Source organism: Rutilus rutilus (assembly GCF_951802725.1).
Source record: "Rutilus rutilus genome assembly, chromosome: 4".
Taxonomy (NCBI): Eukaryota; Metazoa; Chordata; class Actinopteri; order Cypriniformes; family Leuciscidae; genus Rutilus; species Rutilus rutilus.
In genome coordinates, this window is record NC_140212.1 from 2027621 (window position 1) to 2042333 (window position 14713).

A 14713-nucleotide genomic window follows, 5' to 3' on the forward strand; every position below is an offset into this window, starting at 1 on the left:
GACGCAGCGGATTACAAATCCTACTATGGCGAAAGCTTGGCTTATGAATATTAATGAGACGGCGTGGCGTTCAATAAGCAGAGCGAATTGATTGGCTGATGGACGGGGGCGCTAGTCAGTAAGCGAATCAGAGCGTTTATTGGGCGTGGCTTGTGAATATTGAATAAATAATGTGACTGGACGCTCCGGGAAGGTTACCAGGCAACGCCAGCGTGAGCGATGAAATAAGCATGAACGAAGCCCTCGCTATAGTAGGATATGGTCGTGTTTAGTCTGCGTATAATGTAAAAGAGTCTGCTTTCAGCATTTAAACGCTTGAAGTAAAAATATCTGTTGGTTGTTAGACAGCTGTAGCCTTACAAATCGCAATCAAGACATTACTGACAATGAATGATGAAAATGCCTTTTCAGAGAGGAACGCTGTGTGGGCGGAGTCATGACGTGGATGAAGTGGGTGATTTTTTTTATTTAATTTTGCATAAATATGTATATATTTTTTTCCTCTCTTTTTTGTTTGTATGTATGTATATATATATATATATATATATATATATATATATATATATATATGTGTGTGTGTGTGTGTGTGTGTGTGTGTGTGTGTGTTTGTATGTATATATGTATGTTTGTATAAGTATAGGCTTATGTGTGTGTGTGTGTGTGTATAATAAATATATATAAAAAAGAAGAGGAAATAACTGTCAACAATAAAGCGAAGTTGGAAGGTTAATCAGAGGAGGAATGTGTCACTTGGCACATAAAGTACAGGCCAACAGAGTGAACAATCAAAATAACAATGGCTCCTAATTAAAATTAGCCACCTGAACTTCATTTGTCCCTTTGCACTGACGGCCTGACTATTGGTCTAATCAGCAGTGTTGCTTAAATATGTCAAAGAACAACAAAAGGTGGATATGGCCTCTGATTTGGATATAGTATTTTATGCAATAACCTATATACAATGGGCTTGTTCTTTAGTCTTAGGTAATATCTTGACGTCGTGTACTTGACGTACACATGATATGTGAATTCAGTCATTTACAGAAACTCGTCAGCTATGTTGACTGCTTCGCTGTGAATGTTTGTGTGTAAGAAGATGTGGGGGAAATATTTGCTGCTGATAACACTTATGAGTATTTCCAGTGACTGCTTGAAGGTAGTCACTCCCAAACATGGTTGAGCTGTGAGGTAAATAGACAGAAACCTGAAAAACCAGTTTGATGAGAGAGAGAGAGAGAGAGAGAGAGAGAGAGAGAGAGAGAATATGCCAAAACAAAAGTCATGACAATACACATTCAATACAAAAAAAGTCAGAGGAATGTAGCTTGACTTTTGTCTGATTACTAATTACTAATTACTAATTCCTCTGACCAATCAGTGATTAGTGACTAAACCAAATGTGCATTAGCTATACTATCGGTAAGTTGTTGTTGATATTATTATTATGTTTTTCTGAGTTTGTGATTTTTTTTCTTCTGAAATATATGATAAAAACTATGGCATTTGACCTAAAAAAAAACAAACAAAAAAAAACCTACAGTGACCCCAGCAGGTCTAATTGTTGATAGCGCCACCTACTGGTCAAACGTTATACAGCTAAACAATGGCAAATCTACTCATCAGCTCAACTACATCCTGAGACCAAATAAATCTCCTCATTGTGCCTGTGCCATTGTACAACTGTACATTAGTCTATGTAAAGTTGTATTGTATATTAAACAGGCTATACATAAACCTGCCAACAAACAGATTAAATAAAAAATAAATCATGCACAGCCAATGAACCCAAGGTGGGGGAATCAAACCACTTGCAAGTCATTCGCTGTTAACACACCAAACACACTGACATTTATCACGCAGAAATCATAATAAGTGTATCAGATATCCTATCTAACACTCTTAACCTTTCACATATATCTTCTCTTTTTTAAATTCTGGTTTCCCTTGCAAATCTCCATTTGTACTATTTGTGTCTCTCTGAGTCCTCACCTTCGCATGTTTTCCTCGTGCTATTTGCGGACTGATTCTGGACAAGCACAATATTTTCTCTACGGTGTAATGCTGACTACCGACGGTCTTGGCCAGAGAAAGCTGAATGTGCTCATCTGAATCACAGCAGTATTAGATTATGCAGCAAGTATGCTTATGAAGACCAGCTGTTTCTACACACAGTCTCCTGTCCAACACATGCACACATCACACACACACACACACACACACACATTCAGTCATGCTGCTTTCAAGTGTTGCGAGCAGAAATGCATGCTATTATAACTCGAAGATCAAACTGGTAAAGAAACAGACATGTTAACAGTGCTTTGGAGAACATGCACATCTCTGCTGACTGTTTTAACTCCAGATTCAGTATCTATAACTGTACACACTTTGCAGATATTGCGTTCAGAAATCATACATCATTTAAACAGCATCAGTCCTGCCTTCTCAGATTAAACCGGTCCTGTAAGGCTAAAAAAAGTCAGTAATTGTACGTATTTTCCTGCAGATCTCAGAGGGAATCGGCTGGAGTTATGTAATGTGTGTTGTGTTGCTCTGGTGCTTCTACTGGCACTCTTAAAGGGGAATAAAATAAAAAAGAGGACAAAGGATCGGAGAAACGGGAGACTTCATGCTTTTCTGGAAGCTGAAGACACAGATGATGTAAGGCTGATGTTACTAGACTGTTTAACAAGATGAGAGTCAGAGTGTGTGTGAGTCAGAGAGCAGCTGTGTGTTAGCCTGAAAACACTGGCCTCAGGACACACACACACACACACACACGGCTGGTTTATACAGGCCAGGAGGAAGTAACGCATCAAGAGAAATCCCAGAATGCCCACAGAGCAAAACTAATGAGTATATAACAAAGAAAACATATAATAGTGAGAAAGATGGAGACCCGTAACATTGAGAGAATATAGAAAGATGTATGGAAAGCCCATTTTCGCTCATTCATTTTTTGCAAAATCATCATGACCTTAAAGGACCTTAGCTGTGAAATAAAAGTCGGAATTATGACATAAAAAGTTGAAATTAAAATTTTATCATAATAATTATTATTTTTACGTAAAATTATAACATATTACATCATAATGATGAGATAAAAAGTCAAAATTATGAGATAAAAGTCATAAGTGACAAAGTTGAAATTATAAGACAAACGGTTAAAAGAATAATGTCGCAATTATATGACATTATATCAAAATATGGGATTTAAAGTCAAAAATATAAGATTTATATAAAACGTTTTAACTGCATAATTATGGCTATAACGAAATAAATGACATTAAAGTTATAAATGATAAAGTTAAGAAAAAAAAGATTATGAAAAGTATGAAAAAATAAATAAAAATTTGTGTCAAAATTATGAGATAAAAAGTCAACATTATGACATTCGGTCACGAGTGAATGACTTTCAAGTTGAAATTCGTAGGTCGTAGTTTATATTTGTTGTCCTCTTTATCTCACAATTGATTTCTTCTTAGGATCTTTAAACATCCTAGGAATAAAATGGGATTCTCTCATTCAGACATGGCCGAAAATCAGCACTGAACAAGACTTCATCATCATCATCATCATCATCATATTCCCGAAGCAGGGCGCGGTCAGGAGGTTTGGGACACCACCACTGCAAATACTGATGTCACATACGAAAAATCCGCATAGCGTGGCAGGAATATTTGGCAGATAAACCATTTCCTGCACAGCTGACAGCATCATCACTGGCTAAATATTTACCTAAAGTTGTCAGCACTAGCACTCCAGTAAAGTGTTCGTCCTCAGTGTTTACCAGGCTGTAATTCTCCTCTTGTCCTCTGGGCGGCGATGTCCACCATTCTATTTTTCTAAGGAAACAGTGTAACAACTTACAACGAGGCACAAACAACAATTTCAATCATATTCATCAGTTACTAATAAACTATCAAGAGTGATGATTCGATGTTTGATGAAGTCAACATGAATCATGTGGTCAGAATTAAAGAAAGAGTCAGTTTAGCCACTCGTTTGCATACTACACAAATTCAAACTAATGTATAAGGAGTGGCGCCCCCTTATGGTTAAGATGAAATGTAAATGCCTTGAAGACGTGCAAGTGCAGTATGAATGTCAAGAAGGCTTCATTCACAACGTTTCCCCCCTTAAACTGACATAAAATTAGGTAGCCTAGCTATAAAACACCTAATATAGACCTGTATTTAGTATTCCTGCATGTTGATAAAAGGTCTTGTCTTATTTAACAATAAAATTACATATTTAAGTAGCCTATTTATGTATTTTAAATAAGCTAGACAAAATATAATCTCTCAAAGCATTTAGTCACAAATTACACCTGATTATCCTGCAAAATACAAATAAAAAAAATACACTGTAAAAATAAAAGTTGCTGCCTTACATTTTTAAGTACAATCAACTTGGATGTTTATGTCATTTCAACTTAAATTAAACTGACTTAATTTTTTTTTTTGAATATTTTACAACTTATAAAAAAAAGTTATTTTGATGAGTTAAAGCAATGTAAAAAAATATGTTGTCATAACTTATTGATTATATATATATATATATATATATATATTATAATATATATATATATATATATATATATTTTTTTTTTACATTTAAAAATTTATTTTATTTATTTATTTACAGTACACAAAAGTTTTTAATCACTCAAGTGTCAATGTTAGGACAACCAGAACTGATTTTGCTCAGACAAAACAAGGAAAAAGAAAAAACGCAGACTCAGTAAAGTTTCATGACCTATTTTCGGCAGTATGATAACTAGGGCTGGTTATGATGGTTTATATGTGTCATAAACTGATTTAGGATAAGACTGAAATGTGCTCTTGTTATGGAATATGTGCTCGACTGCATATCGTATGCTAAACGCTGAAAACCCCACGGTTCGAGAGCTCGAATGATAAGACATTAGGAGCGCTGCCGGAGGTTAAGAAGGTCTGAGGTTACAGATCCATTGTTCTGAGCACATTAGAAGGGATTTGGTTTCAGGATGACCTCGTCTTCAGGGGTTCTGGGGGGCCGTGGGTGATGACAACAATGAAAAGATACTGAAACTTAATCACACAACAACTGCACTACATACTCAAAAAAGTCTAAAGTACGTTTAGATAATCACCCAGCAAGCACTTCTGTGTTTAAAAGACTAATAGCTGTCCAAACACAGCCTAAAACAAGGCAAAATTTGGGCTGTCAGTAAAAATTTAATAGACGTCTAAGCATATCCCAAGAATAGACGAGTCATCAATTAGATAAAGAAATGAAATGAGTGAAGAAATGAAACCAAACACCTTAGTAATCACTGCTGACTTTGCTTACATGATGGAATATCATACATCTCGCAAGTTATTTTGGCAAAAACGACATGTGACCAAATTCAAGGTTGTTCTGGCTGGAAGTGGGTTCCTCATAGCCGGACTATATCGGGTCTATAGTTAACAGAGACGGTGAAATGACGGCTAGTGCTTGCTGGGAAGTGGCTTGCTAAGACTATGTAAGAATGTTTATGTGTTAATCTCTTGTTTATTGGCAATGTGTGAACAGCTTGTAATGAAACTTAACAAACAAGACCTTCCCAGGTAACGTCTAAGAATCTGCAGACTGATTTTTATGTGAAGTACTGAATCAAAAGGATTTGACATTTACACTCTCTTCTGTTTTATGACACATGAAATGAATGCTTATACAATGTTCAGGATAAAGTTGGAAAAGCCATTCTGTACTGTAATGTCAATGTGTCATGCAAAGAAACGGGATTAATTCACATTATAGTCTCACATAGCCAGGTCAATAGTCTATATAGTCTGAAATATACTTTATAATATCATAACATTTTAATAGCTCATGTGTCGACATGATGCCGGTGAATGCCAGAACTGGTGCAAACATTTCCTCATCGCTATACGATCAGATGCTTTCTGAACTGCTGTTTTCTCATCGCTGTCATTATTGTGTGTGTATGTTATTAATGAATATTTACTTATTCATCTAACCGTCGCTCTCAGCAGCGTCGAGATGTTCGTTAAAAGTATATCGATGCAAAGGTACTTTCAACTTCTTTTTACTTCTAAGGGAAGAAGGAAAAATAACTTTACCGTAAGTATATCAGGGCCTTGAATCACGTTCAGTCTCTTGTACGTTACGAGTGTGAACACGAAAAATACATTTCTGGCTGGAGTTCATAGTGGCATTGAAATAAATGTTGTGATGTTATTTCCATCAAGAGGTGCATCCGTTTTTGGTCAAGATGTTGCATTGGCAATGCAAGAGTCCAGCACTCTGTAAAGTCTCCTCCAGCACATCCCATGCATGATGTGTCTTTACATGGTTGTTTAAGGAAAAAAAAGATACACACTCCTTCAATTAAGGAACTGTTGCCAAACATATAAAATGCTGAAAACATAATATTCACAGCAAGACTCTTAAGCATTTGCCTATTTAAATCCAAACAGTGAAAATTGCTTTACTTCAATTTATAGAAGTTTCTTGTTGTACTGCATTTGTTGATTTTTTTACAGTAATCAGCAATGATATCAATTGAAAATTATACATTAATACATTATATGACAATTAGACTTGTATTTATTTGTTTATATAGCAGAAATGAGAGTTGGGAGAAAATAACTTAATTGCACAATGCAAAAAAACGTTGGTAAAATGGCTTCAAATCAAATTAAGGTTTTGTAAGATTTACCCTTTAAAACCATTTCTGAAGAACCATGTTTGTTATTGATGGGTTGGTTACTTTAAACCATTGGTAAATGAGTAACATGAATACATAACAGTTCCTCTTATCAACTTCTGATCGAGTGTGAGACGAGCGCACAAAGCTGCAGCTGCACGTGCCACACTGAATATCATTTAAATAAAACATGTAAATATTGTGTTTAGAGTGAGAAATGCTCATCTGCTGCATTTGACACCTCTGAGAAACACTTCGTAAAGCATCCTTTCATTACAAACTGAAGTCATTTCTAAACAAATTACTAATGATTCACAAGGGAAGAAACGGATTCATGCACACTGCTCATTAATGAACAGCAGATGTTTTAAACTTGGGCTGAAAGAGCGAGGGCATTTAGTAAAGCCCTGTTAAACACTAAAGCGGATTAAAGCAGAGTCGCTGCTTTATGCTCTACTTAAGAAAATGTCCTTAGACAAACCTTGAATGCCATGCAAGCCATGCATTTTTTTTGGTCTTAGGAAAAATGTCACATGTTAACAATTATGCATTGCAACCCAGCCTTAAAGAGGCTATATATTATGCTCTTTTACTAAGACCTAAATTTGTTTTTAGGCTCTACTAGAACAGGCTTTCATGCTTGAATGTTGCTTATTTTCCCATATTTCACATTGTTGCAGCTCCTCTCTTCCCAGTCTGTCAGTAACGCTCTGTTTAGTTCCTGTCTCTATGAAGCCCCTCCTTCTGAAAAGCACACTGTGCTCTGATTGGTCGGCTGGAGGAGTGTGTTGTAATTGCTCAAGCCCTTCAAGTGTGTTTGGGAAATGTCTCGCCCGTTACCATAACCGCTGTTGCATCCCAATTTGCCTACTCTCCATCCTAAATAGTATCCAAAACTAGAATTAGTGTCCCAAATCGTAGTGTGTTGACATGAGTATTCCAAAGATACCCGGATGGTCTTCTTTTTCCGGTAAGAATCCGAAGTGCAGATCCGTGCGCACTCTACACCGCAAAAACCCCAGTGTTAAATTAACCCTCCTCAGAGTTTATTTGAGTCACTGAAGCAGTGTTATAAAGTTAATGAGATAATTAAGTGATTAACTGAGTGATGACTGAGTATTAGTGATGAACACCTGCTGTTAACAAGCAGGATCACTGAAGGAAAGAGTCACCATTATGCTGATCAGTGTTCGCTTCAGTTGAGCTCTTGAATATTTAACATTAGTTGTTAAAAAACTACAAACATGGCAATGTGCAAGTCCGACAGTTAAGAAGAGAGGTTCAGATAAATGGGTTTGAGAGATTAATAATCAGTATCCTGACGAAAAGATATTTATTCAGTGTTATCCACATTATATTTCATTTGCAACAGCATTGTGATTTTTTGTAATGATACGTTTGGTTATGAACTTTTAAATGCATCATTATGCAAACACATGAGAAGAGTCTCCGCATGAAAGACCCACGACTGGCAGATCAAAGTGCTGCTTCATTTCTCTTAAATTGAATGTGGAGGATTTTAACTGTGACAAGATGATTGAAAGGAAGCACGTAACTAAGCGACAGAGCGATCCGTTAAAGATGCGATTATGACGAAGTAGTTTGTCCCAAAGCTTGCCTTCACTTCTGCTACACACTCAAAAGTATGTACTTTTTCTTCACAAAAACTAGGGCATAGTATAAGTAGGCGAATTGGGACGCAAGTTTCAACACACTACTACCTAACTCAACCAGGCCCCGTCCCTTTATTCTGCGTATGAATTATTTAAATGAGGAATATTGTGACGTGTTCGTTCCCGGAAGAAACTCAAGACTACAATGGAGGCGTTTCAGGGAGTTCAGAAACACTGACACTGATATAGAGAATAACTCACTTTTTCATGCTCAAACCGCAACATTACACACTAAAGAAAGATGAACACATTAAGGTCTGAAATTGCAACAAGCAATTCCCTTTACAAATTGAGACATTCGGTCAGAACACAGACGCAATCACAACCACTGAGTTGATCATCTCTTACAGTTGTGTGTTGTTGAGTCTCAGGGGACGAGAATCACACACAGTGGCTGTTTTGTTTGTTGACGTCAGAAATGGAAAGTTTTCAAGTCCCTTCAGTAACAGCCAAATCTCTCCTGCGACAACACATCAAACACACCATACGTCATATTTCATCTCTTTAATTTGATCAGTGTAATGAGTGCATAGAGACGGAACTGAAACCATGAAGATGTGCTACAATAATAATAATTTAAAAAAGTGCATTAAATGATTTCTATCATTCTAGACTCAGACTAACATTCATAAAATGATAGTGCCAATTACACAGACAGACATGAAAATGATAATAATCACCATCTCATTCCTGGAATTATACAAAGTGTTATTTTCTTTTCTCTTAAAAGTACAAAACAGTACATTTGAGCAGCTGCCGAGAGTCTTCACATCAACAAGTGACCACATGCATGAAGGAGAAATATTTTAATAATCTTATAATCATAGAACGCTTGTCTATTCCTCTCACAGGATGTTTTTGTTTTCTTTTTTTTCTAAAAAGTTGCTAAAGTCACAGAGTTTTGAGGCTGAAGATATTCTAAGCTTTGGCAGTTTATCTTTGAATCTTTTTCCACAAAGAGCAAAACACAAGATATATACGGATAAATTCAGTCATCAATCCCAAAACGACGGGATCACAGTAGTTATTCACAGTGTACGGTGCTCATATGTTTAATAAAGTCTCAGCATTTTTGTTAATAAACGCCCGGCTTTAGCTGCCATAGAGGTCTCTATAAACTGTGTGTTTTCTTTCTTCCTCATATCGTCTTCATCTCAACGTCTTGAGATCACTGAGATAAGCCTGAACTTGTTTCCGTTTGGATGTAATTCTTCTAAAGTGTCTCGATTACAGAAGTCCAGCTGCCTAAAAGTGTTCACATGAAGGCACTCGGTTGCTCTCGTCTTGTTTAAAGCTAAAGGAGTCACAGTTTATCTCTCACAATCACTTTTGCTACGGTTTGCAAAAACTCTCGACATGCAAAAACTCCTGACGCGTGCAGTTACGAGGAGACCGTCCTCAGGAATCCCATCATGCAGTAAAACACATCATACACACGTCCAATATTCAATAACCATCAAAGCCAAGTAGTAATTTGTGAAATCCTGCTGTGTGTGTGTGTGTGTGTAATGGCAGTTCATAAGGTGGATTAAGGCTGCTAATGCAGCTACGCTTGTTTCTCTGAGGAAACGTTTCTCTGAGGGTTTCTCTGTCTCGCTGGTACAAGTGTCCCCCTGAGAACCAGCGATTTATACCTGTGTGTTTCTGTCCTTGTGTGCACATCCTGGGCTTTTCTGAGATTTCAAATGGCAATTAAGGTGATTTTTTAATATAACATTTAAAAATTATATCATATGACATTTAAAAATTAAATGACATTCAAATAGAGTGGGGAGAATCGAGAAACTTCAACAACTCATGCGTCTCAGAACAACAACTCATGCTGTCAGATCGATTAATCGCATCTTACATAAAAGTTTGTGTGTATATATTATTATTTTTATATTTATATATTATATATATGAATGTGTGCATTTGTCTGCACACACACACACACACACACACACACACACACACACACACACACACACACACACACACACACACAAACATATATATATAACTTTTATGTTAGATGCGATTAATCGATTTCACAGCCCTAATATATATAAATATATGTATATATATATATATATATATATATATTGATATGATAATTCTGTCCTGCAAGCAAAAAAATAAAACATTATAATTTTTTATAAAGTTGTCCCATTTTTTTATCAGGGCAAGCTGTCATGTAAAATGTTGTATTTTTAAAGAATTAATTGTATTATTATTAATTTTAATTACTAATGTAGGCCTACTATATATATTATACTATAAAATATTATTACATAAAACAATTATGAATTACTATAAAATTAATAATATACTATATATAGCCTATATATTTAATTATATTTGTCTATGCTAGCTTACACATTTTTATGGTTTCATGATGTTTTCACAATTATTTGACTATTTAAATTGATCGCCTGATAGAAGTTAGGTTCACACTGTGTCAGCTTACCCCATGCAGTGTGACAACATGCCCCGTTTAAACGGATTAAGGGCTTTATGGTGTGTATCTATACAGAAACTGACTCTCAAAACTAGATATTCACTGGAATGACAACTATAGCCTGGCCTCCCCTATATATATATACATACAGTAGTCAACATTTGGATCAAAACCTTTCATCAAAGTTATACATGAATTTTGAGCAATACCCGTTCTCGTCTTTGATTAACTTTTTTGATCCACTTCAAATGTTGACTACTGTATATTAATAATAATTAAAAAAAGAAGCTTTCTCAAGCATCAAACTGTCAAATGTCTTTTTTTCCTGGTCCAGCATGCAATCTGTCCTTCTCCTCGCCATCACCACACACAACCCTCATCAGAACATTAGACAAGACGTCTTGGTACAGACTCAGACAAACCCATCCGGGAAGATACAGCAAGGTCACCAGTCCCATGAAATTAAGGGGATAATGGGAATAATCCCAGGAACATGCGCCGAACTGCCTGAGAGCGAAGCCCCAACAGAACTCCCAGGCGTAGATGAAGCAGATGTAGATGGGAAGCCTCTTCCAGGTTCTCCATCCTCTCCTGAAGTGCAGGTGCAGGTAAAGCTTCTCCACCACGAAGCTGCAGCTTCCATACATGAAGAAGGACCACAGGGACGTGTGACCCTTCAAGACTCGGTCCTCCTTCTCGAACAGATTAAACACAGAGGTGAAGACCACCTCATCCAGAAACCCGTGCATCCCGAAGAACACGAAGCGCAGGAGTCCGGGTAACCCGTCCGCGCGCGAGGATCTCAACAACACACCGTTTTTCTGAAACTGCAGATGCAAGACGCCTTCATGAAAGATGTTCGAGAAGTATAAAGCGAGCATGTAATGCACAACGAGCTGCGTGATGGAAACCACTCTGATGTTCTCCGTGCAGGTCACCAGATTCCCGATTAAGATCTGCAGGCAGATGTACAGGGACGGGTAGAAGACGAGGTGGAACACGAGCGGGCGCCCGTGGAAGCATCTCTTCTGCAGGTACACCTTCTCCAGGAGCAGATGCGTGATGGAGTGCGCGATGCACAGGTACGGAGAGGAGAATCCCAGCAGCTGCAGGTCGCTGTGATCCTGGAAGTGGCGCACGGAGGACAGAAGGATGTCCAGTGTGACTCCGTGCATCCCGTAGAAATACATGCGCATCCACTGCGGTAAAGCGCGAGCTGTGTCGCGCGCCCCCGGGCTCGACATCATCATATCTCTCCTCAAAACACTCTCAGATGTCGATGGGGTTTTGTTTATAGGTCATTTGAGTCGCCGATGACCCGCTGAACCCCCGCGAAGGCACACAATCTCACTAACCGCATTCTTGCTCTATCATTGGAAGGAGCGGAATGAGAAGAGAAGAAAATACAGACACATAATAACACCATCCACCAGGTGGTGCTGTACTAATCTAAATGTGCTGTATTAAGTAATACACTATATTATATTATATTATATTATATTAATTATATTATATTATATTGTTTGATTATTTTATTTTTGTATTGGTTATTTTTTCAAAAATAAAGGAAAAATATTATATTTATAATTGTATCAAAGTTTTTATAAATGTTATTTTTATGTTATATCTTATCAGAATTATTTTATTGTAAAATATTATTTTTTGTTGTTTATAATAATATTTGACAATATTTATTCTATTTTGTATTTATATTTTATAAATATAGGCTATATTAAATTATATAAATTAATATAAATTTATATAAATGTATATAATTAAAAAACATTTAGATGTTATACGTTATTTTTTGTTATAAATTATATTTAAATTATTTTTATATCATTTAGTAATACTTATATGCAGAAAAAGATTTCTATTTCTATATTATTTCTATATTTTATATGATATTATTATAATAGATATTATATTATATATATATTTTTTTATTTTTATTATTTTAGAAAGATATTATATATAACTTTATTCATGCTACTTTATAAATGTTATTTTTACAGTAAATTTTATTATATATAAATATATTATTTATAAATAATTTTACATGATAACTTTAATGTATTGTTAAATATTATTTTAGTTTTTATAATATTATTTAACTATATATTTTGTATTTTTTTTAGTTTATACAAGTTTATTAAATGATAGAATTAAGAAAGTTTTTATAAATTATATTAAAATTATTTTTATAATACTATCTCTCTCTCTCTCTCAGTTTATTACTATCCTTACCATGGAAACGACCCTTGGGTTTCTAAAGTAATCTCTCTCTTTGGGACTTGACATTAGTCAACTTAAAACTCAATTCCCTCATCAGGACATGTTCCTCAGGGCTTAAAACGTCTTTATGCTCAAACTCATTGATCAGCTTGGTATTGTAAAGTGTAATTCAACACACAGATTAGAAACAGTGTTACAAGAATTATAATATACACCACTTGATTAAGCTTTATTTTAGATTCCACATATAGGATATTTACGTAATTGTTGTAAAATCTAAAGCAGTAAAATGCCACGGTGAGGCTGGAGCTCTTGACTCTCCTGCATGACTGAACAACATCACACACACACACACACACACACACACACACACACACACACACACACACACACACACACACACACACACACACACACACACACACTGTTATCATCTCAGCTCTCGGTTCTCCTCTGCTGCGTTTGGAGGTGACAGATTAGCTCTGAGAATTCATCCAGCCCGTTATCTGTGAGAGACACAGCGTACACAGACAACAACAAGTGGTCAGAGATCTTCAGTGGCTCCATATAAGAAGTCACACAGACAAAAATAAATAAATAAATAAATAAATAAATAAATAAATAAATAAATAAAATAAAAGTCACACAGACCATCTGCTGGCTCTGTCAATCAAACAACTATAACCAACACAAATGTGTAAAAATTGTTACATTTCTATTGAGTAATTTTTGTTAACTGTGATACATATCATACGACAACTGTAATGTTTTTTTAAGGGAAATTCTGTTTTATTACAAACAAATTTCTCAAATGTACATTTTCACAGGCCTAGCTGCACTTCTTCAAAGCGACACTAGATGGAAGCAAAGCGCGTTTTTCACTCATTATAAAGTCATGATGCATCTTTGCCCTTAGGAAAGAAACAGTAATTTAATGTGAATGGCACATTATCAGCATGCTGGTGCATGACATCGTTCAGAACATTATAATAAATCACTTTAATTTAACCCAGCATGGCCACGGCATTTCAGATTAGCATCAAATGTTCACCATTATCAAATCTCAATTCACCCGAAACGTTACTAATGTAGCCTATTATCAGATTTTTTTTTCTCCTAATGCAAGTCAATGGGTGTTTGGATGGTGTATGTTCACTTACACTAATGTTATCCGCTATAATCACTACCAAATAAGACTTTCCTATGTGTTTATCTCGATTCAAATTGGCCGTGTCCCCAGTTTTTAATCCTGTAGTTTCTGCAAAGTCCCCCTGTAGTCAATCATTTCATCCCTTAAAACTCATCTTTGATCAACAAAATGACATATTTATACGTAATTTTTTTTGTCATGCCTTAAAATATCTTGAATGTAACTCGACACCCTTGCCTCGTTTAGTATTTGCGGTTCTATGAATATGCAAATGAGCCACGCCTCCACTCACTCACTCAGCTCAGAGATCCACTTGCTGACGATCACACGTTGATCTGATTGGTTACAAGGTAGTTTGTGACGTCAGAAACGCCAAACTGTGTTTTTGAGACTGTCTTTGGTTCACTGCAGTTTTAAGGAGAAAATACTCAGCAATGGTGTCAATGGTTTGTCTTAAAGCATATTAAAGACACCACATAGCCATATAAACAACATTAAAAGCTTGATTTTCACCACAGGGG

At 35.9% G+C, this 14713-nt stretch overlaps 1 protein-coding gene across 1 annotated transcript; it reads right to left on the reverse strand.

Annotated features, from left to right (window-relative positions):
• Positions 1 to 8856: 8856 nt before the first annotated feature.
• On the reverse strand, positions 8857 to 12300 carry tmem229a (transmembrane protein 229A). The gene has a single exon (XM_084407909.1). It carries the CDS (start codon positions 12055 to 12057, stop codon positions 11116 to 11118), a length of 942 nt encoding a protein of 313 aa, XP_084264035.1. The 5' UTR covers positions 12058 to 12300; the 3' UTR covers positions 8857 to 11115.
• Between the last annotated feature and the right edge of the window lie 2413 nt (positions 12301 to 14713).

What these genes read in the sequence shown, in the direction of transcription:
- tmem229a (XM_084407909.1), bottom strand. Translation starts at nt 12,057, where the DNA reads ATGATGATGTCGAGCCCGGGGGCGCGCGACACAGCTCGCGCTTTACCG.